The sequence below is a fragment of the Narcine bancroftii genome, chromosome 11 (genome assembly GCF_036971445.1).
Source record: "Narcine bancroftii isolate sNarBan1 chromosome 11, sNarBan1.hap1, whole genome shotgun sequence".
In the NCBI taxonomy this organism is placed as follows: Eukaryota; Metazoa; Chordata; class Chondrichthyes; order Torpediniformes; family Narcinidae; genus Narcine; species Narcine bancroftii.
Window position 1 is genome coordinate 68,882,303 of NC_091479.1, and position 27,856 is coordinate 68,910,158.

A 27,856-nucleotide genomic window follows, 5' to 3' on the forward strand; every position below is an offset into this window, starting at 1 on the left:
TTGTATAGTGGTCTATGTTCTCACAGCTATAGTAATGAAAGAAGATGCAATCAGCACCTTACATGAACAGTGTGATATCTCCAAGGATGGAGCAGGAGACACTCAACAGGATGTTACAATAGTAACAGCAGTTTAATTATCTCAAGGTCTGGGGTGGTTTCTTCAGAACAGAAGAGGCTAAAGGGAGAGTTGACCAAGGTGAGTGGGGTTAACACCAAACTTGGAGTGAGAAAGTGATAAGAAGGTTGCCTGGGCATTGGTGATATGCAAGAAGGTTGTGGATGGCAGGAAGCCATCAGTCATTGTTGGGAAGGGCAACAACATGTCAAAGGAAGTTCAGGCTAGGGAGGGAAGCGGTAATGCATTTGAAGGCACTGATGTAGCAAGGGGAGAGACAGTGTTACCTGGCCCTTAGCAGAGAGTGGGCAGGAGGTGCTTGCATTAAAGGTTATCAGTAAGGAGAAGGGTTAGTGGGGAGATGGGGGGCATGTTTTACAGCCTGAGAATAGTGGGTTTGTGGAGCTCAGTGCATAAACTCCTGGCTGGGTTGGTAGCCCCCATCACAACTAAAAAAAACTCAATGGGCCTCAGTGTCAAAGTGAATAGATCAAAAGAAGGGCTTAGTGAGATGAGTAGGAATAACATTGCTTCAATCAACAGGGCCACGATGAGCTGAATGGTAGCCTTAAACCTCTGTTGCCAAGCTAACCATGTACCCTCTCCTGTAATCCAGTTGATGACGCACCAATGCACCTCCAAACTATTGGCCTGTTTCCAGGCACAGTCTTGATTCAATCCCTGCTGCTGAAGCTTTATCCATCAACATCTCACCTGTGTCCATGCTCCTGACCCATATCCCTACATTGTATGTCAGTAATGTCCTCTCTGGGTTTGCAGACTCCTTGGCACGGTCAAGCAAGCTGCTGGCATGGTGTCAGAAGCAGACGCAGGGTTACCGAAATGTCAGCGTGGTCGACCTGACAACGTCATGGAAAAGTGGCTTGGCGCTCTGTGCCATAATTCATCGGTACCGGCCTGATCTGATGTGAGTGCAGCACCAGCACAGGTCAGCTTTCAGGAGGCAGGGGGAGGACCAGGAACAAAACTGGAACTGTTACAACAGAACCCCACCTCCTCAAAAGCTGGCCTTCGTCAAAAAGCCAGATTTTACCACATGCATTTAGGTTTTGTACCAACTACTGACCTACCTAAGATCCAGACAACATAGAACAGGCCCAACACGTACATGTCTATCAAGTCGGCATTCTGGGCTTGTCCCATTTGCTTGCATCTGGCCCATATTCTTCTAAACTCTTCCCATCCATAAATCTGTCCAAATGTAATTTGGTCATTGTAATTATACTCGCTTCAGCAGTTTCCTCTGGCAGCTTGTTCCAGACACAGTTAACCCTCTGAGTGGAAAAAGTTGCCCCTCAGTTCTCTTTTCAATCTCTCTCCTCTCACTTAAACCTGTGCTCTCTAGTTCTGCAATCATCTTCCTGTTTGCCAGTGATTATATTGAACTTGGGTTCCAGGCATCTTTTTTGTTTTAGGCACCCACACTTTCCTGGAATCAATCTAATCTATTACAGGTGTCAGTGGTGCCTTTTACACAGCCACTTTGTGGCTTTTTTATTCCTATGCCGTCTGTGTGAAAGGCAGTGATACGGAATGGGAGGGGGGCCATTCCAGTCCCAGCTTTTTTCCGCAGCAGAGGTAGTAACCGTGCTGGAACGCTGTCTGTGTAAAAGGGCAATCCAGCATTCCGGGACCAACTTAGGTGAGGAATATGACGTTGTGATGATGTGTAATGTGTGCGACCTATCAGCAAGAAATGTGAAAATTTTAAAGCAGCAGGCAGGAGTCAGCATCTAATGGTTATGATGTCTGTGAATTTGGAGGGGGAAATAAAGAGACATACGAAAATGACTCCACCAGTCATCTTCATCAAAGTTGTTGAGGACATTAGGCCAGAACTAATGGGCTCTCTTTCCTCCACATCATTCTATGAGACCAACACAAATTGACTCACAAGAAGGAAACTACTCCATCTACAGCATCTAAGGTCCACACGTCTTTCTGTCTTAAACAGCTCTCTGCTTCTCTTCATTGTATTTCTGATTGCCCGAGCATGTTGCTCACATGAATATGTCCATCCACGCATCATAAAGTTGTGTATGATGCGCAGCAAATTTGCTTGCACTCGAAGAGTGGAATAAACGTTCACAGCTAGTAGCATGAGCCATTTTTGTTAGAAATCTATGTCCAATGCATATGTTATACATCACACTAGACGCCGACGCTATTGAGTTATACGTCTTGCCTCTCTTGCTCCCGGAATGCTGGCTTGTTGGGTAAAAAGAAACACTGACCCTGCATTATGCCGGCTTTGATCAGCTCAGTGTAAACGACCAAAGCCGGCTTAATGCTGGGTCTTCCCTTAACGGCAATATCGCAAGATTTCTGCGCTTTAAAAAAAATATATATAAATGATTTCTGTGGGATGCAACCAACAATTGTTGCTTTTTTATCTCTGCCTTATTACAGAGCATGTCTCTGGGTGGTAAGGGACTAAAACAATGGCTTGACCATGGTTTACAGTGTAACTGTGTCACTTACTGATCCTTCCAGGATTGAGACCAACTCTTCTATGTGCCAATTTTTTTGTCAGGTGATAGAGTTTATATCAAATCTCTGCCAGTTATAATGGCCACTATGAGAAATGCTCCACCTCTCCTACCTATTATCCTTCCCCAGATTCCTCAGTTAATCCATCTTGTGACCATCTTATAGTAACCCTCTCTTATTGGTGGCTGTGCAATGCATTGATGAAGGTAAGCAAATGTTCCTTCCTGTTTTCCTGCAGAGATTTCCAGCAGCTGAATGAGAAGAACGTGGAGAGTAATAACCAGTTGGCGTTCGACATTGCAGAGCGGGAGTTTGGAATTTGCCCCATAATGACCGGGAAGGAGATGGCCTCAGTGGGCGAACCGGACAAACTGAGCATGGTCATGTACCTACTGCAGTTCTACGAGATGCTCAAGGATACCACTCCAGAGGGTGAGCAGATATTTTGGAGTGCCTGACTCCCAGAGGCAATGTTGTGAATTGGGAAGTGACAAGTAGGCATCTTTGTCATCTCAGTATTTGGCCCAAGTAAGATGTGTGAGCCATCAATGGGGAGGTGGGCTGATTGGAAGGAGGGGCTCACAGAAGACTAGAGCTTCAGGAGGTGGTAGCATGGCTGAGTTAATAGATTAATACTCCAAGATATGGTGATGAGTTTATTGACAGACACTTAAAATATAATGCACAGATGCACAAAAATTCTTGCTTGCTGCAGCTACATGGACACAAAATATTCTCACAAAACATAAATACAGTGGAACCCTGATTTAACACGAATTTTGATATAACATGATGAGTCATTGGCAGGAGCAGGGACGTCCATGTAATAACTACAAAGATTGGTCAATTGGTTGTGAGGCAGCAGGAGAGGATGGGTAACATCGACTAGGTTCCCCCGCCACAGTAGTATACGAACAGGAGGCGCTTGTCCTTGCACTGCTCTGCATTCCTGGTGAATGGGCTCAGTCTCCAGAACCTCTGGCTGCAGGGATGGACATTCAAATTGCAATGATCACTGGGCTTGATGCTGCCTACAAACCAGGCAGCAGCATCAGGAGAGAATCAGAGCAGCCACCATTATCCAAGCAGCCTCGAGAGGTCATCAAGGTTGGCGAGAAATCGCCGGCCAGGCACGGGCTGCAGTGAAGATTCAGGCTTTGTTCCAAGGTTACCAGATCAGGTGGAGGAGGAGGCAGCTCTGGAGAGAATCCAGGGAAGAATCCATAGACGCTGTCGGGGGATAACCCCGAGAATGTCCACCTGCACACGAGCACAGTACGGGACCTCAGAACCGACAAGGTGGAGAGCCAGAGAGCGCAGCTCAAGGCCAAGGGACCAGCAATTTGGATCAAGCACAACGCTTGCTTCAACTCCCGCAAAGTGACTATATATGTGAAGGCGTTGGTGGCAGACATGCACTGAGATAAGTACCTTGTAAGTACTGTTAAAGCATATTGCCAGCCAAAGATAAACGGGGAGATAGGCACTGTCCTTAGAATAAAAATATAACAGCTTACAAATACACCGAGTTGAGTGGAAGATCACAATAGTACCTCATTTGGTGGGGGCAATGCCCACAAATGCCCCACTCCTTAGCGCTGATCCTGATCTTAGACAGTGAAACCCCGATTTAGCGCGACCCCGCTTTTTTCGCAATGCAATTTTTTTTGGACCCAAACCATCATGTTATAACACTGTGTAAATTCCCACACAAGGGAAGTAAATGATAATGAATTTAGTGTGGAGGGAGAAAAAAAGTGATATTACAATCATATAGAATATAGACTATGATCATACCCTTAAGTTACAGGGTAAGAGGGTTGTGTTCATAGATTAGAGTCCTTATCCTGATGTTTCTTTTTGCATGAGCCTACATGAGCTTCAGAAATTATATTTCACTTCAACTTGACTGAATTTTATTCAGTACCTTAAATTTTTGAGGAGTGATGTGTGAGTTCTGAAAGGGCAAATTTCCATAACCTGGACAGTCGTAACACCAGGCTTGCCTGCATTCCAAGGTTGGTAAATAAAAGCATGATAATGGTTGAGTGTACCAGGGTGTGGTGCCTTGGTTGTTGTGGCAAAACTCTACTCCTCCAGTATGATCAAGCTCTTGTGTTAATGGACTGGTGTTCCAGGAAGTGTGAGTAATGTATTGGGCTAAGTCAAGGTATGATATTAAGATCATGTTCTTGGTCCAATAGTCCAGGTTATGGTTGTATACCTGTGTTAAGTCTCCATTTTCTTGTGAATCAGTCATTATATGAAGAAACATCATTGCTTTAGGCTGAAAGGGGGAGAAGTACAAAGGGAACATTAGGGGAAATTATTTTCACTCAGAGTGGTGGGAGTGAGGAATGAGCTGCCATCTGATGTAGTGAATGCAGATTCAATCTTTAGTTTTAAAAATAAATTGGATAAATACTTGGAGGGTTATGGAATGAGAGCAGGTCAGTGGGACTAGTTAGTTTTATTGGTTGGCACAGACCAGAAGCGTCGAATGGCCTGTTTTTCTGTGTTGTAACATTCTGTGGTTTTATGGTTCTCCAGGGTGTGGTGGTTGTGGAAAGGGCTTGTACTCCAAGATGAGCAGTTTTGATGATGTATGAACGGGTTACTACTTTGGGATGTACAGGTTTACTGTGCTCATGTAGAAAGAAAAATGCAAGAACTGCAGACACTGGAATCTTGAGTAAACAAAGAGCAGCTTGAGGGGCTCAGTGTGTCAGGCAGCATCTTTGGATGGTTGGTCAACATTTTGGGTCGGAATACTTTATTTTGAAGAATTTGTATTCAAGGGTGTGGTAAGAATAGTCAGATGAGTGGATTTGCACTGCAAAGTGTTGATAGACCAGTAATCCAGGATGTTGTAGTTGAAGGGTGTACAATGACTAAAAATATTGAGTGACATGTAGTCCAGGACCTGGACTAATAACCAAGTTTGATTGATGCCATTGCAGCTAAAATAGAACTAGTGGAATGGAGAGCTGTCAATTGCAATGGTAGCCATAATATGACCAGAATTGGTTTTATAATTTTCATGGATGAAATTGCTCTGGCTATAATTGATCTAGTCAAGAACAACACAAAACCTGTGCCTCCTGAAATGTTTTCTGCAATAACCCGTTAAGTCACATTGACCAAGGGAATTAGGAATGGGTTATGAAGCTCCTCTGGGTGATCCAGTGCAAATTCTTCTCTGCCAGAATGTACCAGTACTAGGTGACCAGGCTGGATTTGGTTTTGCCCAGATTGTTTTATCCCAGGATTGTGGGAGAGTGTAGAGAAGGGATGAATGATTGCAGTTATATTGTAGACCAGGAGTCCCCAAATGCTTTAGACCATCAGCTCCTCCATGGAATCCATAGACCCCCCCCCCCAGGCATGTACAATAAATAAATAAATAGATAAGTAGACTCGCAGTTTCCATATGCATTAGTGATAGAAACTGCATACCATATACATGGTGTCCTGGTTTCTCAGCAATAACCCAAACTTTTTTACAACACCCCAACCAACAAGTAACAAATCTGTAAATTAAGCAAGCAAGTGATTAGAATAGCAGTTTTAAAAAAAAACCTTTGCTTTTGGCCGGGAAGATGCCAAACGGAGGTGGGTCCAAGTCGTCAGCATTGGCAACAGTGACTCCATTCTCAACATCAGGTGCAGGGCCGTCCACATCGAAGAAATTGCCTCGGGCTCCTGGGCAGGAGCAGGGACCTTGGGCTCCTAGACAGGGACCTTGGGCTCTACAATTCTTTTAACCCCAAAAGTTCAATCAACCCCCCCCCCTCCCCCCACTCCCCGGAGTTTATCGACCTCTTTTTGACCCCCTGGCATTTTTCGACCCTTTGGATAGTCCCATCGACCCCCAAGGGTTGATAGTGACCACTTTGGAGATCCCTATTGTAGACTAAAGAAGCTGGGTGGTCTTCGTTTTGAGCAAAAAAGACTCTAGGAGATTTGATGGGAAAACTTTAGGTTTAGATAGAGTGAATAAAGAAAAAAATACATTTGTGGATGGTTTAGTATCAATAAGGCAGAGAAAGGCTGAATAAGCAAAGGGATTGCAAGGAAAAAAAGCTGTTATGCAGGGAATAGTTTCAGCGAACAGATAATGGATGGAGATTCAATCAGATCCAGAAGGAAAGGGAATTAGAGATGTGATGTCGGGGAGGAAGTGAAGATGAAAGAGCAGGATTTTGAAACAAACTGAATGATCTCAATGAGTTGTCATTGATTTGATGGACCATGTGGCATCCTTTAATGAGTCAATGTTTGGGATCATTCACTAGACTGATGATGGAGAACATTTACCTAAGTATACCGTGCAATCACAGACTGGCTCCAACACAGAATAAGATGATTCAGCCCATCAGTACATCTCAAGAAAGAGCAACCAGCTTAGCTCCAAGACCTTAGCTTCTCCCAAAGCCCTGCGTGTTTATCCTTTCAGCTTCTCTTTCAAACACCATGATTGAGTAGCTTCCCCTTCCTCACCACCAACCCATCAGCAATGCATTTCTGATCCTAATCACGCAGCAAAAAAACAAACCCTTTTTCTTATATTTGGTTTCTTTGGCAGTCATCTCTGTACTCTCTGAGTCTTGTGCCTCTCACACATGGGAATGTTCTTGGAGGGGAGACCACCAGGTGCTGTAGGTTTCTGTGAAGGGGTGCTGGACAAAGTGGCGACTCTCTGTCTTCCTTACAGTAGACAAAAGTTAAAGAATTTCATACATGTTACATTCTAAAAGTAGTATTACGTGCAACAATGGAACCTACCTCTCCACTGCTAGTTTCCAAGATCAAGTTTATTATCATCTGATTGTACATATACTGTACAACCTGATGAAACAGAATCTCTCCAGACCATGGTGCATACACAAAAACACATAATAAACAGTACATAATGATCACATAAATAACAATGGACAACAATTATGGTTAAAAAAGGTTTGCTTCAAACTGAACGCAAAGATGATTTCAGATTTGCTGTATCATGTAGGAAGTTGGAGAAACATTTAATTAACTTTTATTGAATTTAGCATGTTTAATCGCATAATGATGCTGACACATTGCATTAGTTCAACTGACCTAAAAATGTTTTACCACTGATTTTCGTTTGTACTCAGCGTCTGAGTCCAACAATAGTCAGCCAACGTTGATGGATTCCAGTTGCCCTGATATCACGTTTCCATGGTTGTAATGTCCTGGTGAAACCTTTCACCATGTTCGTCATGGACTGCACCAAGATCACCAGGGAAGAAGTCCAAGTTTAATGACGTGTACTTCATGGCTTTGTATACTTGAAGCATGTTAAAAAATGACAGGAAATCTCAAAAATAGGTTGTATCTAAAAAATGGTACATGATAGGAGAATGTTAAGCTGATTTTTGTGATCAGCAGCTCAAAATACATAAAATACACCCAAAAATGTTCAGGAAGCAACATTTTTGTTGTTCAGTGTAATCAAAATAAATATACTATATATAAATATTTGGGATGATTTTCCATATGCTCCTGATCCCTTGATACCTATAAACGGTTCTGGTTTATTTTGTCTTTCCTTATTCTCCATGATCATGAATTTTTTTTTTCCTCAACTCCTTCCACCAATCTGCCTCTTCTTAAGGTCTGTAATGGTCCATATCACTGATCATTAGGCTTCCAGGTTTTATATCTTCAGACAGTGCTTGCACAAGTCAACGTAATTTATAGATGTTAAGAAAAGCAGTGGTGCTAGTCTGACCTAGGAGATCCACTCCACACTTCCTTGCAGTCCAAGAGATATCTTTTCATCACTGCTGTCTCCTGCCCATTCTGTGTCCTTCAACGATGATGCCAAATGCTATCAAACCTAGTTTTGGAATGCAAACAAGGCACACCAAGTACAATTTCCTCATTCACCCTGTTATCACATGAAAAATAAAGTTTCTGAAAGTTTCCCTTCCCCTGAGTTTAACCTTACTGGCCTGTAGTTGCTGTGTCTATCCTTGTGTCCTTCCTTTTATTAGGAAGTGACGTTTCCAATTTTCAAGTCCATATCCACAGACCCTGAGATTACATCCGGTATCTTCGTATTTCCCTTCCTCACTTCTCTTAGTAACCCAAGATGCATTCCATTTGCCCCCAGTACTTATCCACTTTAAATGCCACAATCCCTTCTTGAACCTTTGCTTTATTGCTGAGATTCCAGCAGAATCATCCTCCTTGATGTGCATTTCTCAAAACATCACTCAGCCTATACCTATAAACGCTTCTGGTGTATTTTGTCTTTCCTCATTCTCCATGATCATGAGAATTTTTTTCCTCAACTCCTCAGTATTCCCTAACTGCTCCCCTCTGATACTTGCTCCACTGGGTCTCATTCTTCAGAAGTATGCCCAGCCTTCAGTTTTGGGGTCAAATATTGCCAGTCAAGAAAAATCTCCTAAACATTAAGTCGTCCTCCACTTTGCACTGTTTTATTGCTAGTGCAATCTAGATTAGCACACTTGATGTTCCCATTATTACCATTCAGTCTGCAATTTCTCAGTGAATTTGGTCCTCAATATCCTTACTACTCTGCAGTGGTCTGTAGAAAGCTCCAAGTAGTATAATAGCACCTCTTTTGTATCTTAACTCCAAGCAGTATTCTCCTTGACTGTGCCAGCACTGTAATGTACTCCATCATTACAGTCATCCTTCCTTAACCCCAACTTGCCCATCACCAGCAGCTTCCAGATTGATCCTGAACAGTTTGTAAAAAGGAATATTTGATACCTTCATAAAGCAGATGGTTGGCTTCACTAGGACATCATAATCCCACATGGCTAGTTGCATTGTGGTTCCACATGAACACTCTAAACCATCTACTGCATCTTACTTTGTTCAATTCTAAGGCCTCATTATTTCTCACTGCGCAGATGGACTCCAATTCTTTCTGTGCTATTCCTCTCCTTTTCCAGTGGCCTGCTGTCGGGGCCACTCTTCTACCTCAAGTTCTCACAACTTGTTTTAAGTGCAGACAAGAACATAGGTTAATAAAGTTGCAAAAGCATCAGGGTTGTTGTAGTGGAAGACAATAATTTTCCCAATATTGATTGAGGTGCCAGTGGGCTAGAGGGGAATAATTTGTTAAGTGTATCCAGGAAGGTTTCTTGAAGCAGCATGTAGATAATAGCCCATACAGGAAAGGGACCATGTCAGACCTTACATTGGCAAATGAGTCTGGCTAAGTGATTAGAGTTTCTCTGGGAGAACATTTTGAGAATAGAAATCATAATTCCTTATGTTTCAAGATAAATATAGACTTGGACCTTGGAGAAAAGTACTAAGTTGAGTGCGGGCAAATTATAACAGGATTCAGAGGGAAGTTAATTGGGAGCCAGCTGTTATCAGGCAATCCCACAACTGACGTGAGAGTTAACTAATTAGGGTCAACCATGGACATCAAGTGATGGAACCTACTGAATTAAAAAAAAATCATGCCTGTGATCAAGTTAAGTGCTTGGTCTTAACCTGAGGTCCTTCACATTTTCCCCACCTCTAGCTTGTTAAGACCACTAACCATGCAACCTGGCAGAATAATGGAATTGGGTAACTTGTGTTTAGTCTAATTGCAATTGTTACGAGCCCAGAGGTCCAAAACCCAGCAGCAATAGAAATTCGCCAAGACTATGGTTATTTAAACAAAGGTTGCTTTTAATTCTGTTTAAACATAATAACAGAATCAGTCTTTAACTTATTACTATTAACTTAACCCCCTTCTAATTCTAAGTGCACGTGTATGTAATGTGTATATGTTCAGGAAAGTTCTCTGTTTCACTATCCCATCATTCACTTTTCACTTCTTCAAGCTCATCGGTATCAGGCAATTCTCATACTGTGCACAGAATTTAATATTTATGAATCTTCACCAGGCTCTGGTGCTTAAAGTTAAATGGTTATCGCTCAGGAAGGTTCTTGTTGGTTTGTTGCTCGTTGGACACACACAAACTGATTTCCTCCAATCAGTTACTTCATTGTCTTGCTGAAGAAACTTGCCCCATCATGGGTTTTCCAAATGATAACCTCTTCTTCCAGGTCACCACAGAGCCAGCCATTTCCTCTTGTAAGGTCTACAAGAGTTTTGAACACGCTGAACTCAGAACTTACAACCTCTTAAAAATGGGGTTTTTCAACAACCTTGCCAGCTTGCCATTTTGCGGCCTCATCTGCTCTATCTCGCCAAAAGTTAAATCACTTGTTTGTTTGTTTATTCTCTCTCTGCTTGTAAAAACCATGTGACTTCTTCCAGGGCTCCAAACCCAATAGTTGAAAGATCTTATCAGTATCTCTGAGTTTGGACTTTATTGCCCAAACACAATAGATCAGCATTCCTCATTGCTTCTGCAAAGTCAACTGGGGTCTCAATGTCTAGCTTCAGCAAAGCTCTTCCATTTTAAATGAGATGTCTTTTGTGAAGTGTTACCTTGTTTGTGAAGTATGACCTACACTAAACCTCCCACAATCTACCTCTTTTAAAGACATATTTTACCCATAACTATTCTAACATATCCCGGAACACAATCCCTTAAGAATGGTCCTTGGCCCCTCCTTCCAGTTCTTAATCAGATCTCTCTCAGGTAATGGTTGACTTTACTCCAGTCACTTTTTCAAATGCAAACATCACATTATTAAAATAAAGAATTTCTTTCTGTTGTCCCTGATTCATTTGCCGGTAAAAACACACCAAATGCTGCAGAAACTCAGCTGGTCTTGCAGTGTCTATAAAAGATAAAGATGTATTGCTGATATTCCTTCTTCCTTGAAGAAGAGCTCAGGCCCAAAACATCAGCAATATATCTTTATCTCCTATAGATGCTGCAAGACTAGCTGAGTTCCTCTAGAATTTCAGTGTGCTTTTACTACACTCACAGCATCGGCAGACTTGTTTTTCACTCATTTGCCAGTTGTCATCCTCTGATTGTGCTCTGTATCTCCCCAATGTTTGGTCATTGTTTGACAAAAGAGATAACATTCAGTAGCTTGTTTATTTATTTTTTTTGGCCTATGAATTAAGCTAAAGATTTTTTAAAATCTGCCTTCTCCACATCCTTACACCTTCATAGGTTTTTGTAACTGATTCGTTTGATCAGGATTGTATTCTCTGCTGGCTTGGTTGGGGTTTTCAGGAAGTTAAAGAGATCTGATGGAGGAGGCAGAGGGAAACTAATGCTGAGGCATGGGGAATATAACACCAAGGCACATTGCCTTGGAGCCAGGCCTTAGAAATACAAGACTGTCACCTTCCCCTTGTGGACAATAGTAGGGTTGTAACATGCTTCCACAAGAGCCTGTTATAGGATCATAGAACAGTGCAGCAAAGAAACAGCAGCCTTTAGCCCACCTCATGCATGCCGACTATAAGGTCAATCTAGACTCATCCTATTAGTCCACTAAGCATGTATCCCTGCACTCCCTTGCTATCCAAGTGCATTTTTTTTAATGTTGCAGCTGTATCCATCTGAACAATCTGCTCGGCAGCTTATTCTGGATATTCACCAACCTCTTATCCTGTGAGATCTCCCATTGCACCTTAAACCTAGATTCTATGTCCCAAAAAAAAACTTCTGACTGTCTTGTTGGTGTCCATCGTAATTTTGTAGTTACCCCTCAAATAAACCCCTTGTTTCCAATGAAAATAAACCCAATCTACCCAATCTGTCAGAATAATTGCAGTTCTTCATTCAAGTTCAGGTTTATTGTTACATGTATCAAGCTGGAGTGATAGAATTTGCTTTATAGACAATAGGTGCTGGAGTAGGCCAATTGGCCCGTCGAGCCAGCACCGCCATTTATCGGATCATGGCGAACAAGTCCAACTAGAAGTCCCATTCATAGTTCAGAAGTGTAGAGTTACAGAGAAACATCAATTGGGACTGAGCAAAGGTATAATAATTTTACTATTTTGAGGTTTATTCAGAAGTCTGATAACAGCAGTTTTAAAAAAAACATCTTGGTGGTGTGTGATCTCATAAATCTTCTTCCCGAGGGCAGGGGGTGAGGTGGGATGAGTCTTTTCCAAACCAGTGAGAGGTATAGATAGAGTTGATGGAGGGGAGTTGGGTCTTTGCTGATGAAATGAGCCACATTCCTAACTCTCTGTAGTTTCTTGTGGTCAGGCCACACCCTGGTGAATCTCTTCTTCACACTCTATAGCTGCCCCATCCTTCCTGAAGTTCAGTGAATGGAACGCTGTTGAAGCTATCAATTTCTGCTTTAAAATTCTGTTCACACAAAATATTGAAGGATATGGCTCTGGTTTGGAGCTTGTTCAAGTGAAATGGATCAAATGGGAAACTCTGTTCATAAATGCGAGCTTATGGTCAACTGTGGTGACTCATTCTGTGTTTATAGCCTCAGGTAGGTGAATAGACTTCTGTTTCTCCTTAACAGAATATCTGTTGGGATTTCACGACAAGTCCAACCTTGCGGCTGCCACAAAATCACCCATCTCCTTCCTCACCAGGCTGGGACAGAACATCACACGCAAACGGGGACCAAAGGTGAGCTGATGGGGAGAAGGGTGAGGGTGGGGTGTCATTTGCTCATCCTTGCTGGCAGTATCACCTCTCTAGGGGATGAAACAAATGGGTAAAATTGCAGGTGTGTGAATAAGTGCTGTGGATTGTACAATTCACGTCACCTGTGCACAGGAGCCTGCAAAGACTGGTTAGCAATGATAAGTGTGAGCCAAACTGGGCAACTGGCCCAGTGAGTTGGCGTATCCTATGCGTTCTGTGCTCCTGGCTAACACTCATGAGCCTCCATTGTTTTTTGATTACAATCTGGGTAAACTAGTGCCTCTTGCCACTGATCTTCACGATGTAAACTAGTGCCCAACAGTTTTCACTCGTGAGCATTAGTCCATTCTCAGCATTCTCTATTGTTCAATCCTAAGTGTTCAGAAGTGTTGATTCATTCATTCCTGGCATTGTTCACTAGTGTCCACTTGTTCACTGCTAACATTTCTCACTAGTGTCCACTATTGAATTGTGTTCAATGGTGTCCACTTGTTCAATAATGATATTTCTCATTAGTATCCAATAGTACTCTGTTGATAGTTCAAAAGTGTCCACTCAGATTTCAAATTTATTGTCAGAGTACATGCATGACATCACATACAACCCTGAGATTCCTTTCTCCTGTGGGTGCGGCAGAATTACCATTAATTTGTAGTGCAAAAAATAAACTGTAAACATGTAAACAAATAAAATAATTGTAAACAGGTAGCAAATGTAAACAAATTGCAATACAGAGAGAACAAAAGAAAATCAATAAAGTGCACAAGTAAGAGTTCTTAAATGAGTGTCTGAGTTTGTCATTGTGGAGTATGATGGTGAAGGGGTAGCAGCTGTTCCTGAACCTGGTACTGTGAGTCTTGTGGCACCGATACCTCTTTCCTGATGGCAGCAGCGAGAACAGAGTGTGTGCTGAGTGGTGTGGATCCTTGACGATTGTTGCTGCCCTCCGATGGCAGCGTTCCTGTAGATGTACTCAAAAATGGGGAGAGTTTTGCCTGTAATGTCCTGGGCTCTGTCCACTACTTTTGGAGGGCTTTACGCTCAGGGGTATTGGTGTTCTCATACCAGACCGTGATGCAGCCGGTCAGCACACTTTTCACCCCACCTCTGTAGAAATTTGCTAGGGTTTCTGGTGTCATACCAAACCTCCGCAAACTCCTGAGGAAGTAGAGGGGCTGATGTGTTTTCTTCATGATGCCATTGGTGTGTTGGGACCAGGAAAGATCCTGCGAGATAATAGAGACTTCAAAGAACCCACATTTGTTCACCCTCTCCACCTCTGATTGGCTTTCCTTTCCTGAAGTTAACAATCAGCGCCTTAATTTTGGTGACATTGAGTGCAAGGTAGTTGTTAGAAAATCATTCAGCCAAGTTTTCAATCTTCATCCTGTTTGCTGATTCATCCCCTTCCTTTGTATAACCCATGACTGTGGTATCATCGGCAAATTTGTAGATGGAGTTATTGTCGTAGGAATAAAGCAGTGATTTTCCAAACTGCCCCCCCTAAGCTCACATACCACCTTAAGCAATACCTATGCTATAAGTGCTCTGTGATTAGCAAGAGATATCTTGAGGTGATATGCGAGTGGGAAGGGAAGGTTGCGAATCACAGCTTTAGATCTAATTGTTACTGAAATATTTTGCTTGAGAAAAATTATCATTGGTCAATTTCCTTTGGAGTCCTGAAACCCTGCACATAACAAGTCCATTAGGGACGATTAAAACAGTGGTTTTCATACTTTTTCTTTCCACTCACATATTAATTTAAGTATCCCTAACTAATCACAGAGCACTTAGGGCAATGGGATTACTTAAGGTGGAATATGAGTTTAGGGGGAGGTTTGAAAACCACTGGTGTAAAGTGAGTAAATCAGCCTTGTGGTACTCCGGTACTGATGGAGATTGTGGAGGAGAATTTCTTACTAATCTTCTTTGATTGTGGTCTGGAGGTGAGAAAATCCATGTTCCAATGACACAGTGGGCTGCTAACTCCCAGGTCTTGGAGTTTGCTGATCAATTTTGAGGGGATTTTTCCATATCGTCCATCAATTCTCACTAGTGTTCAGTAAACCACTCCTGACACTGTTCTCTGGTGTTCACTCATTCACACCCCACTTTAGAATGGTGTACACTTCAAACAGTGTTTACTAGTGTCCACCTGATATTGTTCACAGGTGTCCATTAAGCTTCTCCTGATGGGGTTCTCCAGTGTCTACTCATTCACTCCCCACCATTTTCAGTGGTATCTGCTTCCAATTGTGTTCTCTTGTGTGCACTAGCCCCACCCCATCATGTTCAGAATTGTTCACTAATCACAGGATCGGCACATTTCTTCTCGATAACTGATGATTTTCCATATTTGTATATTTTAGGTTACTGTAAGACATGAACCAGTGAGACCAGCAGAGAAACAAGTGAGTTAGTTCAGACAGAGAATTGTCAACCATATTCATACTGTGTTCAGTGATCCCTGATCCCATCTATCCTATGTGTAGAATGACCCCCTGATCCCACCCACCCTGTGCAAAGGGTGACACCTGTCTCCAGAGTGACCCTGTGTACTTTGACTTCACCGAGCCCACTGATCGTGAATAAAGAATAAAGGATGATGATGTCGGGTTAATGTCTTCCAGAGTTTACAGTCAAAGATAAACAGGCCCTTTGGCTCATCAACTCCATTCTGATTACCAGGTGCCTTTTTTAAACACTAATCCAACACATTGACCACCGCCAGTGGGCTGATATCGCCTCAAACCGTGCATCTTGGCGCCTCACAGTTCGGCGGGCAGCAATCTCCTTTGAAGAAGACCGCAGAGCCCACCTCACTGACATAAGACAAAGGAGGAAAAACCCAACACCCAACCCCAACCAGCCAATTTTCCCTTGCAACCGCTGCAACCGTGTCTGCCTGTCCCGCATCGGACTTGTCAGCCACAAACGAGCCTGCAGCTGACGTGGACATTACCCCTCCATAAATCTTCGTCTGCGAAGCCAAGCCAAAGAAGAATCCAACACTATTCCTGTTTTAATCTCCCCACATTTTATCAATCCCCCCTCCCCCCATATTCTAACCCTTCACTTACGTATGTTGAGGGGCAATTTACAGTGACCAATTAACAAATTTATAAATGACTTACCTTTGGGAGTGGGAAGAAACCGAAGCATCCAGGAAACTCACACAGTCACAGGCTAGTGTGGAAGCTCCACAGTGACATTACCCGAGGTCAGGTTTGAGCTCAGCATCTCCACCTGTGGGACTAGGCCTCCCATTCATTGCACATTTCCTGACTCAGGAATCCCCATCAAATTGTTGATGGATCTGTTTCTATGTTTGTATATTTTAGTTACTGTAGAAAGTGAGTAAGTGACCAGGCCGGCAGAGAAACTAGAGTTAGTTCAGTTGGAGAGAATTGCCAGCCCCACTGATCCTGACCCCACTGACCTCCAGTCCCACTAGCCCATATATGGAGTGACCCTGACCCAGTGTATGGAGTGATCCCCAACACCAATCTCTGAGTATAATGTGACCCCTCACTCCATTGACCCTGTCTGTACAGTGCCCCCACTGACTCCACTAATAAAATGTACAGAATGACACTGACCCTGTGTTTAGAATGATCGTTGACTTCCACAGCCCTGTGTACCTATTATCCTGGGAAATGCCCTGCCTCTCTTTCCTTTTATTCAACTTTTGTGATCTTCCAGAGTCTTTTGCCCTGAACCTCCACTTGTGTCAAATGGTTTGTCAAGATCAAGATTCAATTTATCATAGCAATAAAAGTGTTCTATTACATGAAGTTCCTTTTGCCTGCTGTAAGGCAGACAGATTCACCACCAGCAGAAATTACCAAAGTGTGTCTAACATTTCTTACAGTCAGACTTGCGAATAGAAAGAGAAGCAAAAATGAGTCCCCTGACCCCATTGAGTGGGGCCAGTCATTGAGTGTCCATAGATTCGCCTCCAGAGCTTCCACAGCCCCTGAAGCCACACAGAGTCTAGTCCAAACCATCAGCAACCCAAGCTCCCGAGCTGAACCTTTGGAACAGTTGACATCCCCTTGCATCCTAGATCTGATACCTGGTATCCCTCCAGCCAGTTTCCAGCAGTCCACAGCCCAGCACGAGTCTCCCTACAGCAGTCTCCAGCACCACAGCTTCCGTGGGTTCCTCATCTCGAGTCGCCAGCAGCCGACCGCATGCACTGGTCCCTCAGCCTCAGAGCCCCTCAGTGGTCCACTGCCGTGGTCACCATCCCATGGGTCATCTCCTCTGCTTCTCCTCAGATGGGGGGTTGATCTTTCCATTCTCAGACTGGGGTGGGGGGATCTTTCCACCCTCTGGAGCCCTGTTCCAGTCCTCTACTTCCCCAGAGTATTCAGCCCCTTGTGGCTGCATCCGATTAACAGGTGCAGACCCACATTCGTGGAATTTCAACTAAAACCACAGTCAGATCTCCAACGGGCCATTCAAAGCCCGTGTGGAGCCAACAGCAGTCGACTGAGTGGCTGGACCCCACGAAGTGCTGTATCTCCGCTCCATGTGTGTCGGCACCAGCGCCAGCGCTGCCACTACAGTGTGATTGGGTGAATGATTTGTTTCTATTTCTGTCCAATTACAGGGATTTTTTAGTCGCGTCATGATGCAACCTGAGAGAGCTGTGAGTTTATCCCTCGTGTAATGGAGGAAGCTTTTATCTCATTGTCCAAGAGTGATTACCTTGGCCCTATGGGCCTGTTCCTACCTACTCCATGTAGACCACTGACTCCTGTACTAACTGATATAGTGTAACCCCTAAACCCTCTGAACCTGAACCTTTATACTGACAGGTATTTTGTGACCAACTGTGAATAGAGTGACTCCGACCCCTGTTATTGTCAGGTACAGTGTATCCCTAATGTCACTAACCCATTGTAAAGTGATCCCTGACCCCTGAATTGACAGATACTGTGTAACATCTGAACCCATTGACACAGTTGTACAGAATGAGTGCTGAGCCTATGAACAGAGTAGCCCCTGACATCTGCACTGATGTACATTGTGATCTCTGCCCCCACTGATTCTGATCCCACCACCTGTGTATACTTACATACTGACACCCACCCTGGCCCCACTCATTCTGTGTACACTGGCAACTTCTCCTTTTCAAATACGCAGGTTTTCCCTTGATGTAGTGTGGACCACCCTGGGTTTTCCCTGTGTGGGTGATTGGAGCCTTCGTGACCCCTGCCGTTAATTCCGGCTGGAGAGTATGTCCCAATGACCTAGATGCCAACCACCCACAAACTGGAGAAGCAGCCTCTCATCTTCCGTCTGGGCACTCTTCAATTGGATGGCATTAACATCGACTTCTCCAGTTTCTGTTAAACCTCACCCCCCACCCCAATCCTCATCTTCATCCCCTGTCTCCTTTCCTTTCATTCTGTCCCTCTCTTCCTTTTTCCATCTCCTTTCTCAGAGCCAAGAACAACTCTCACCCTACCTCTTAATCATATTTAATTAACACCTTTTGACTGTTGATCTGGACTCTTTCCCCCTCCAAGTTTTTCCCCTTTCTCTCCCCAGTCTTCAATTCAGACGCCATCCTATTTTTTGCTTATGCCTTGAAGAAGAGCTTAGGCCCGAAACATTACTTATACAACTTGCCTCCTATGCCGTGAGACTGGCTGAGCTCCTCCAGCATCTCTGTTTTGACTACAATCACAGCATCTGCAGACTTTCGTATTTCACTCTTGAGTGCACTAACCCTTCATAACTCATCCCATGTACACTGACTCCACCTGCACGCTGTCCACTCACCTCAACCCCATCCACCCTGTGTACCCTTACCTTGATATCTCATTTCCACGTACATGGGCCCTACTCTTAAAAAAACTAGAGAATTAGTTTGGATAGAAAGAAGCGTCAACCCCACTCACACTGTACACTGTGACCCCTGACCCTATATACAGAGTAACCTCTGACTCAGGGTAGAGTCTCTACCCCGTCTACTTCTGTGTACAGGATGATCTATGACCCCAAAAACCAGCAGCATTAGATATTCACCACAACACAAGGTCACTTAGACAAAAGTAGTTTTTAATTATATTTGAACAAGAAAACAAAATTAAACTTTAACTTATTACTTAACCTACTTACTTAACCTAAATTCCCCCCCCCCCCAACACTAAGGACAGGTGTGTGTAATGTATATTTAAGATTAGAAAAGCTCTTTGGATCACAGTCCAATCTCACTGGTTGCAGGCAATTCTTGTACAGTGCACAGAAGTTAGCATGAACAAAGTTCACCAGTCTTTAGTGCTTAATAGGCAAATGGCTACCACTCAGGTGGGTTCTTGTTGGTATTCAGAGAGAGATTCCTTTTCCAGGACATCCACAACTGATTCCTTCTCAATCAGTCTTGCTGACAAAACTTGCCCCCTTCAGGGTTCTCCAGATGATCCTCTTTCTTTCAGGTCACCTTTCACACCACCAGTCTTCTCCTTCGACCAGGCAGCCTTCCAAAGTTTGCCAGCTTATCCTTCTTGAACTGATTTCCATCTCCTCCCTCTCTGTTTCACACCCTCCCTCTCTGAGAGCAAAACTCTTCTCTGCTGCCTGCAAAGATCACATGCTTTCCCAGGCAAGCTGCTGTCAATACTTTGTTGCCTTCTGCAAAATGCATTCTGCAAAAGTCCTGCAAATATTCTGTGTTTTAAAATGTGTGTGTGTGGAAGCTGCTCTAACAATTCCTCCCAAACCACCTCTAAATACTCTATCACATTGCACTCACCATGTACAGAGTAACCTGTGTTCACCTGGCTCTGTACATGGTGACTGACCTCTGATCCTGTGTACAAAATAACCTCTGATGCCCCCCCCCCCAACCATGTGCACTTGTGACTGCACTCATCCTATACACAGAGATCCCTGTGAAACCTCACTCTGAGTCGAGAGAGAGGGATGGCCAGTGGGGATAGGGGCCACTCTATATTGGATGGCCTCTGACCCATCTCAGCATATGCTGAATTCTTTACCACTGTCCTCAGAAGTCTTACTACTGTGTACAGAATGAACTCTGCACCTATGAACATGGTAATCCTTGACCTCACTGGCCAGTGTATTGAATGACCCAGACACCACTGCCCCTGTGTACTGAATGACCTGTGACTCTATTTACCCTGACCCCTGATTCTTGATAGAGAGAGAGAGAGAGAGAGAGAGAGAGAAGAGAGAGAGCATTCCCCACTGACTACTTATTGGGTGGCCCTGATACTAATTATCCTGTGTACAGAGTGAACCCTGACCCCACTGACTCTGACTTCTGACTCAACCCCCCCCCCCCCCCCCCAAAGGCATTCTGAGCGAATCCTATCCAAATACAGGTACCAGTCCCCTCACTGCTGTGCCCCCATCATTTAGTCCCATTTCCCCTGTGTAGAGATCAGCTGCAGATTATCATGGAGAACTCTGATCTCTGGGATGTAATCCTGTCCGTTTCTATTTCAGGATGTTGCTACACGTGCCACAATTATAAAGTTTGCAGGGAAACAAGTGAGTCAGTATCCAGCACAAAGAGTAGCAGGATCCCACTGATCCCATTGTACAGTGTGATCCTTGACCCCATTGACTTTGTGTACAGAATAACCCGTGACCTCATTGGCCCTGTGTACAGAGTGACCCTGATCCTATTGGTTCTGTAGTACAAGATGAGAAGTGACCCCGCCCCCACTGATCCTATTTACTGATTGCCATATGAACACCTGACCTCACCATGTACAGACCCAATGACCGTATGTACAAAGTGATTCCTGACCTCATTGACCATGTACAATGATCCACTGAGCCTGTGTACAGAGTGATTCCTGACCATGTACAATGATCCACTGGGCCTGTGTACAGAGTGATTCCTGACCATGTACAATGATCCACTGAGCCTGTGTACAGAGTGATTCCTGACCATGTACAATGATCCACTGAGCCTGTGTACAGAGTGATTCCTGACCATGTACAATGATCCACTGAGCCTGTGTACAGTGTGATTCCTGACCATGTACAATGATCCACTGAGCCTGTGTACAGTGTGATTCCTGACCATGTACAATGATCCACTGAGCCTGTGTACAGTGTGATTCCTGACCATATACAATGATCCACTGAGCCTGTGTACAGTGTGATTCCTGACCATGTACAATGATCCACTGAGCCTGTGTACAGTGTGATTCCTGACCATGTACAATGATCCACTGAGCCTGTGTACAGAGTGATTCCTGACCATGTACAATGATCCACTGAGCCTGTGTACAGAGTGATTCCTGACCATGTACAATGATCCACTGAGCCTGTGTACAGAGTGATTCCTGACCATGTACAATGATCCACTGAGCCTGTGTACAGAGTGATTCCTGACCATGTACAATGATCCACTGAGCCTGTGTACAGTGTGATTCCTGACCATGTACAATGATCCACTGAGCCTGTGTACAGTGTGATTCCTGACCATGTACAATGATCCACTGAGCCTGTGTACAGTGTGATTCCTGACCCTGGGTGTAGAGAGACTTCTGACATGAATGATGTTCTTTGGACTGAGCCCTGACCTCACTAGTTCTGGGTACTGAAAAATCCTATCCCTGTGCATCCAGGGTATAGAGTGACTGCTGTTTCCTTTCTCTATATACAGAGTGACACTTGTTCCCACTGACCCTGTATAAAGAATATTAGGTTGATATCTGTACTCCTTATGCCCACTGAAGGGAGTGTTCCCTCGTCCCATGGTCACTGGATTTACATTGGGAACCTACCCTCAGATTGTTGATCGATCTGTTTCTGTGTTTCTATATTAAAGGACAGTGGAGGACGTGAGTCAGTGACCAGGCCGGCAGAGAAACAAGTGAGTTAGTTCAGATAGAAAGAATCATCAACCCCTCTCACACTGTGTATATGTCACCTGACCCTGTGTGCAGGGTGACTTAGACTGCATTCACCCAGTGAACATAGTGATCCGTCAATTCTCATTATTGAGGATCACTACAGAGAGGACCCTGAACAGCACTGACCATATTTATTGGTTGACCTCTGAAACATCTCAGTGTACAACTTCACCTTGCCTGCTGAACCCTTTGATCTTGTGCACTGAAGCCATGCCATACTACACCTACCCTGTGTACAGAATGCCCCTGCCCCTATGAATACAGTGACAAAAGATCTTCCTGGCCCAGACTCCACTGACCCTGTATAAAGGATGATGTCAGTCTACATTCCTTCACCCAGTGTAAAGAGCGTTCCCAGGTCCTGTGGTTACTGGATTGGCATCGGGAAGTTAGTCTCAGATTGTTGTTGGATATGCCTGTGGTTTTGTATTTTTGGGTAGTGTAAGACATGCATCAGTGGCTGGCAGAGAAACAAGTCAGTTCACTCAGATAGAGAGAATCATCCACACCACTCACCCTGTATACCCCTGATCTTGCTCACATTGTCTACATTGTAACCCCTGACCTCACGAGTGCTCAGTCACCGCCCCCCACCACCCCCCCCCCCCCACCCGACCTCACGTGTACACAGTTGCGCTGACTGAGCTCATCCTGTTTACAGAGTTAAAGTGCATTCCATAGGTATCCCTTCCAAACTCAGGCTGGGATCCCACAGGTAGATTCAATGCCCGGTCTCAATATCCCCTACGTAAACACCAGTTGCAGATCAGCATGGCAAACTCTGATCCTGTCTATTTCTATTTCAGGATGTTGCTAGACGTGTCAACGTTCTGAAGTTTGCAGGGAAACATGTGAGTCAGTAGCCAGCACAAAGAGAGTAGCAGGATCCCACTGACATTGAACACTGCAACCCCTGACCTCACTAACCCTGTGTACGGTGTAACTCCTGACTCTGTACAATGTGACCCCTGGTCCCACTGGCTGAGTGTACTGGCTACTGTGTTACACAGTCGCCCCTGACCCTTCTAGCCACTGTGTGCAGAGTGACCCTTGACTCCACTGGTCACTGCATACGTCGAAGTTGTGTAACATAGAAGCGTGCTCTTTGGCCCATCACATTGCCTAACACCACCCAATGGCAAGAGGTCCATACCTTCTCCATATTGGTGATTCAGTTCCTTATCTGTATGCTTCTTAAAAGCAGTGAGACTGTATTCCCCACCTCCTCACACAGCACATAGTGACCTCTGAATTAGGTCCAAGTGCCAGCGCTCTTTCAGCATGGCAGTTCCTGGAGGTGAAGTTGCAGATTTTGTTATTGGAGCGGAGGGAGGAATCAGGCTCGCTGGCCAAACCCATCAAAGGACGACCATGCTTCAGTGGAAGTGAGCGCCAGCCTGAGCAATATCACCAGAAGTTTGGTTTGGTTTGCACTTGCAGATTGCATGCAGCAGGAGTGAGTGGAGAGAGGTGGATAGGAGGAGGGAAGGGGAGGGCAGGAGGTGGAAATTGTCAGGGGCATACTGTGCTTGGGGGCCAAGCTTCAGAAACATATCTGCGGCTGCAAGCGGTTGTCGTGGAACAGTCGCTGCCTGGAGAACAGAGCAGCATTCTTGGCAGAAGAAAGAAATGGGTCCACTTGGTCATCATTGGGGGTGGGGGAGTGGAATTTTGGTCGTATGTGTGGATGGGCGCAAGTCTCAAAGGTCATAATTTGGGGAGTACCTGAACCCCAGGATCCTTTGTTCTTCAATGCTCTGTCGGATCCTCCCATTTACCATGCACATTCTATCCTCATTTATCCTCCCCAAAATGCATCTTGCATTTATCAAATTTGGCGAAGTTCCTCCCAGCATTTCTGCTGATCTAAGTCCTGATCCTGTCTCCAGGTTAACCCCTAACCCATGTATTGTGTTCCCTGACCTACTACCTTATGAATAGACTGAGCTCTGACCTCAGTAACCCTTTCTTTATTCAGTGACCCTGTCTCCACTGACGATGATATTCCTTTAATCTCTACACTCCTTGCGCCCAGTGTAAGGAGCATTCCCCAGTGGTTACGGTATTTATGTCGTGTTGTTAATGGACGTTTCTGTGTTTCTATATTAAAGGACAGTGGAGGACGTGAGTCAGTGACCAGGCCAGCAGAGAAACAAGTGAGTTAGTTCAGATAGAATCGTATACTGTGATCCCGATCCTGTGTGCAGGGTGACTTCAACTGCACTCACCCAGTACACAAAGTGACTCCTGCAATTTCTCACTAATTGAAATGAAAGAAACCCTGAACAGTACTGACCATATTTATTGGTTGACCTCTGAAACATCTCATTGTATAATTTGACGTTGACTGCTGAAACCTTTGACCTTGTCAAAAGAAGCCATATCCCACCTACCCTTTGTACAGAATGCCTCCTGCCCCTCCTGGCCCTGACCTGATTGACCCTGCCTATATAAAGGATGATGTCAGTCTACACTCTTTCACCCAGTGTAGAGAGCATTCCTCAGATCCTGTGGTTACTGGATTGACATCAGAAATCCAGTCTGATTGTTGATGAATTTGCATTTATGCTTTTATATTTTTGAATAATGTAAGACATAGTCGATGAGACAAGTCAGTTCACTCAGATAGAGTCATCCACACCACTCACCCTGTGTACCCCTGACCTTGCTCACATGTACTTAGTGACCCCTGACCTCACACTTGCATAGTGACCCTGACCTGTGCTCATCCTGTGTATATAGTAACTCATGATCCTCTTAGGCGGCACAGTTAGCACAATGCCTTTACAGCACCAGCGATCTGAACTGGGGTTCAAATACAACGCTGACTGCAAGGAGTTTGTACGTTCTCCCCATGTTTCCGTGGGTTTTCCCCAGGATCTCCAGTTTCTTCCCACCGTTCAAAATGTACTGTGGGTGTAGGTTAATTGGGTGTAATTGGGCGGCATGGACTCCTGGGCTGAAATGGCCTATTACCATACTGCATGTCTCTATGTCTAAATTTAAAGTGCATTCTATGGGTATTCCATCCAAACTCAGGCGGGGATCCCCACAAGCAGACACAACACCCAGTCCCAATACCCCCTATGTAAACACCAGCTGCAGATCAGCATGGCAAACTCTGATCCTATCTATTTCTATTTCAGAATGTTGCTAGACATGCCACAGTTATGAAGCTTGCAGGGAAACAAGTGAGTCAGTACCAGCACAAAGAGTCGCAGGACCCCACAGACATTGTGTACAGTGTGACCCCTGACCCCATTGCCATTCTGTACAAAATGACGTGATCCCATGGACCTGTACGCTGACCGCTGATCGCACAGATCCAAAGCACTGTGACCACTAACCCAATCTACACAGTGACCCATGACCCCACTGGTTACTGGGTACAGGGAACCTGGTGCCACTCACCCTCTGCCAAAATGACATGACCCCAATTACCGTGTACACAGAACCCTGATCCCACAATAGTAACTCTTGACCCCATTGATCCTGATCCTATCCAGAGGTTAATCCCAAACCCTTGTTTTGTGATCCATTACCTTATGTGTAGACTGAGCCTTGACCTTACTGACCCTTTCTTTATTCATTGACCTTGTCCCCACTGACCCAATATTACAGATGATGATGATGGCAGGTTAATGGCTGCACTCCTTGCGCTTAGTGTTGGGTGTATTCCCCAAGTCCCTTGAATACTGGATTTACATCGGGAATCTACCTTCAGATTGTTGATGTATTTTTCTGTGTTTCTCTATTTGAGGATATTGGAAGACGTGAGACAGTGACCAGGACACCAGAGAATCAAGTGAGTTAGTTCAGATAGAGTCATCAACCCTCTCACTGTGACCCCTGACCTCACACCCTGGGTAGAGAATGACTCCTGACCCCACTCTCCCTAGGTAGACGGAGGCTCCCGAATAAGAACATAGAACGTTACAACACAGTGCAGCCCCTTCAACCCATGAAATTATGCCAATCTATTCAGCAAATAAAACCTTCCATTCCTCACACCCATAACCTCTATTTTTCTTGTATCCATGTACCTAGGAGTTTGTGCTAGCTTCCACCACTACCCCAGGGAATGAAATAAATATAGATAAAAATACCCTGATATCTCTCCTAAACTTTGCTTCCCTCACTTTGTACTGATATCCTCTGGTGTTTGCTCCTCTTGCACCGTGAAAAAGGTGCTGGCTGTTCACTCTCTCTATGCCTCTTATAATCTTGTAGACTTCTATTAAGTCACCTCTTATCCTCCTTCGCTCTGAAGATAAAAGCCTGAGCTCTATTGACCTTGCATCATAAAACATGTTCTCCAGTCCAGGCAAGTAAAAATACAATACTGGAGAAACTCCACAGTGTACATTGTATAGCAAAGACAAAGATATTATAACCATTGTTTCGGGTTTGAACCCATCATGAAGATATGAGAAAATGTAGGCAGGTGCCAGAATAAAATGGTGGTGGGGGATGAGCATAGGCCCTGTACTCCTCCCCCACCATTTTATTCAGGTGCTGCCAACATTTTGCTCATGCATTGATGAAGGGCTCAAGCCTGAAATATTAGTTACATATCTTGGTTTTTGAGGTAGAAAATATGCTGTTTGACCTGCTGAGTTTCTCCAGCATCATAATTTTACCTCAATCACTGCATCTGCAGTGATTTACTCCAATCCAGGCAACATCCTGGTAAATCTACTCTGCACCTTCTCCATAGCTTCCACATCCTTCCTATAATGAGGCAACCAGAACTGAATATAATATTCCAAGTATGGTCTAACCAGAGTGTTATAGATCTGCAACCTTGCCTCACAACTCTTGAACTTAATCCCCTGACTAATGAAGACCATAACTATTCTTAACTACCCTATCGACCTCCATGGCAACCTTGAGAGATCTATGGATTTGAACTCCCAAGTTCCCTCTGTTCTTCCACACTGGTGAATCCTGCCATTAACCATGTACTCTGCCTCCAAAATGCATCACTTCACACTTATCCAGATTGAACTCCTTCTGCTACTTTTCCACCCAACTCTGCTTCCTGTCTATATGCTGTAGAAACCTTGACAAACTTTTGCACTATGCACAACATTTCCAACCTTCATGTCATCTGCCAACTTACTGACCTCTTTACCTATCCCTCTACTTCTTTGTCCGGGTCATTTATCAAAATCACAAAGAGCAGAGGACCCAGAACAGATCCCTATGGAACTTAACTCGTCACTGGCCTCCAGGCAGCATAAGTTCCATCTACTACTACCATCTGTTCTCTGCAGGCAAGCCAATTCTGAATCTATGCAGCCAAGATCAGTTGATCCCTTGCTTCATAACTTTTTGATTGAGTCTACCATGGGGGACCTTGTCAATTGCCTTACTAAAATCTATACATGCCATATCTACTGGCCTAACTTCATCAATCTCTTTTGTTATTTCCTTACAAAACTTGATTAGACTCATGAAGCTTGGACCCTATCCCTCACAAAAGCCATGCAGACTATCCTCAAGAAGACTATATTTCTCTAAATGCTCATAAATTCTGTCCCTAAGAATCCTTCACTACTTTGCCCCACCACTGATGTAAGCCTCATTGGTCTTTCTTAAACAAGGAGACCATATTTGACATTTTCCAATCCTCTGATACCTCCTGTGTGGTGAGGGAGGATACAAAGATCATTGTCAAAACCCCACCAATCTCTTCCCTCGTTTCCTGTAGTAACCTGGGGTCTATCTCATCTGGTCCCGGACACTTATCAATCCTGTTTTTAAAAA

The 27,856-nt window shown here is 44.3% G+C and overlaps 1 protein-coding gene across 4 annotated transcripts in view; it reads left to right on the plus strand.

Moving 5' to 3' along the window:
* LOC138745848 (protein-methionine sulfoxide oxidase mical3a-like) overlaps window positions 1–27,856 on the plus strand; it is a 176,120-nt gene that overhangs the window by 24,466 nt on the left and 123,798 nt on the right. Inside the window, exons 11-21 of one of the 4 annotated variants that reach the window (XM_069903247.1) lie at window positions 898–1,045; window positions 2,867–3,060; window positions 13,051–13,160; window positions 15,551–15,592; window positions 17,797–17,835; window positions 20,664–20,708; window positions 22,003–22,047; window positions 22,894–22,938; window positions 24,199–24,243; window positions 25,234–25,278; window positions 25,848–25,892. In XM_069903247.1, coding sequence (XP_069759348.1) covers window positions 898–1,045; window positions 2,867–3,060; window positions 13,051–13,160; window positions 15,551–15,592; window positions 17,797–17,835; window positions 20,664–20,708; window positions 22,003–22,047; window positions 22,894–22,938; window positions 24,199–24,243; window positions 25,234–25,278; window positions 25,848–25,892 — 803 coding nt within the window. Of the gene's footprint in view, window positions 1–897; window positions 1,046–2,866; window positions 3,061–13,050; window positions 13,161–15,550; window positions 15,593–15,673; window positions 15,857–17,796; window positions 17,836–18,004; window positions 18,057–20,663; window positions 20,709–22,002; window positions 22,048–22,893; window positions 22,939–24,198; window positions 24,244–25,233; window positions 25,279–25,847; window positions 25,893–27,856 lie in introns of those variants that run through there. The other 3 variants (XM_069903250.1, XM_069903249.1, XM_069903248.1) reach the window with 3 other exon arrangements.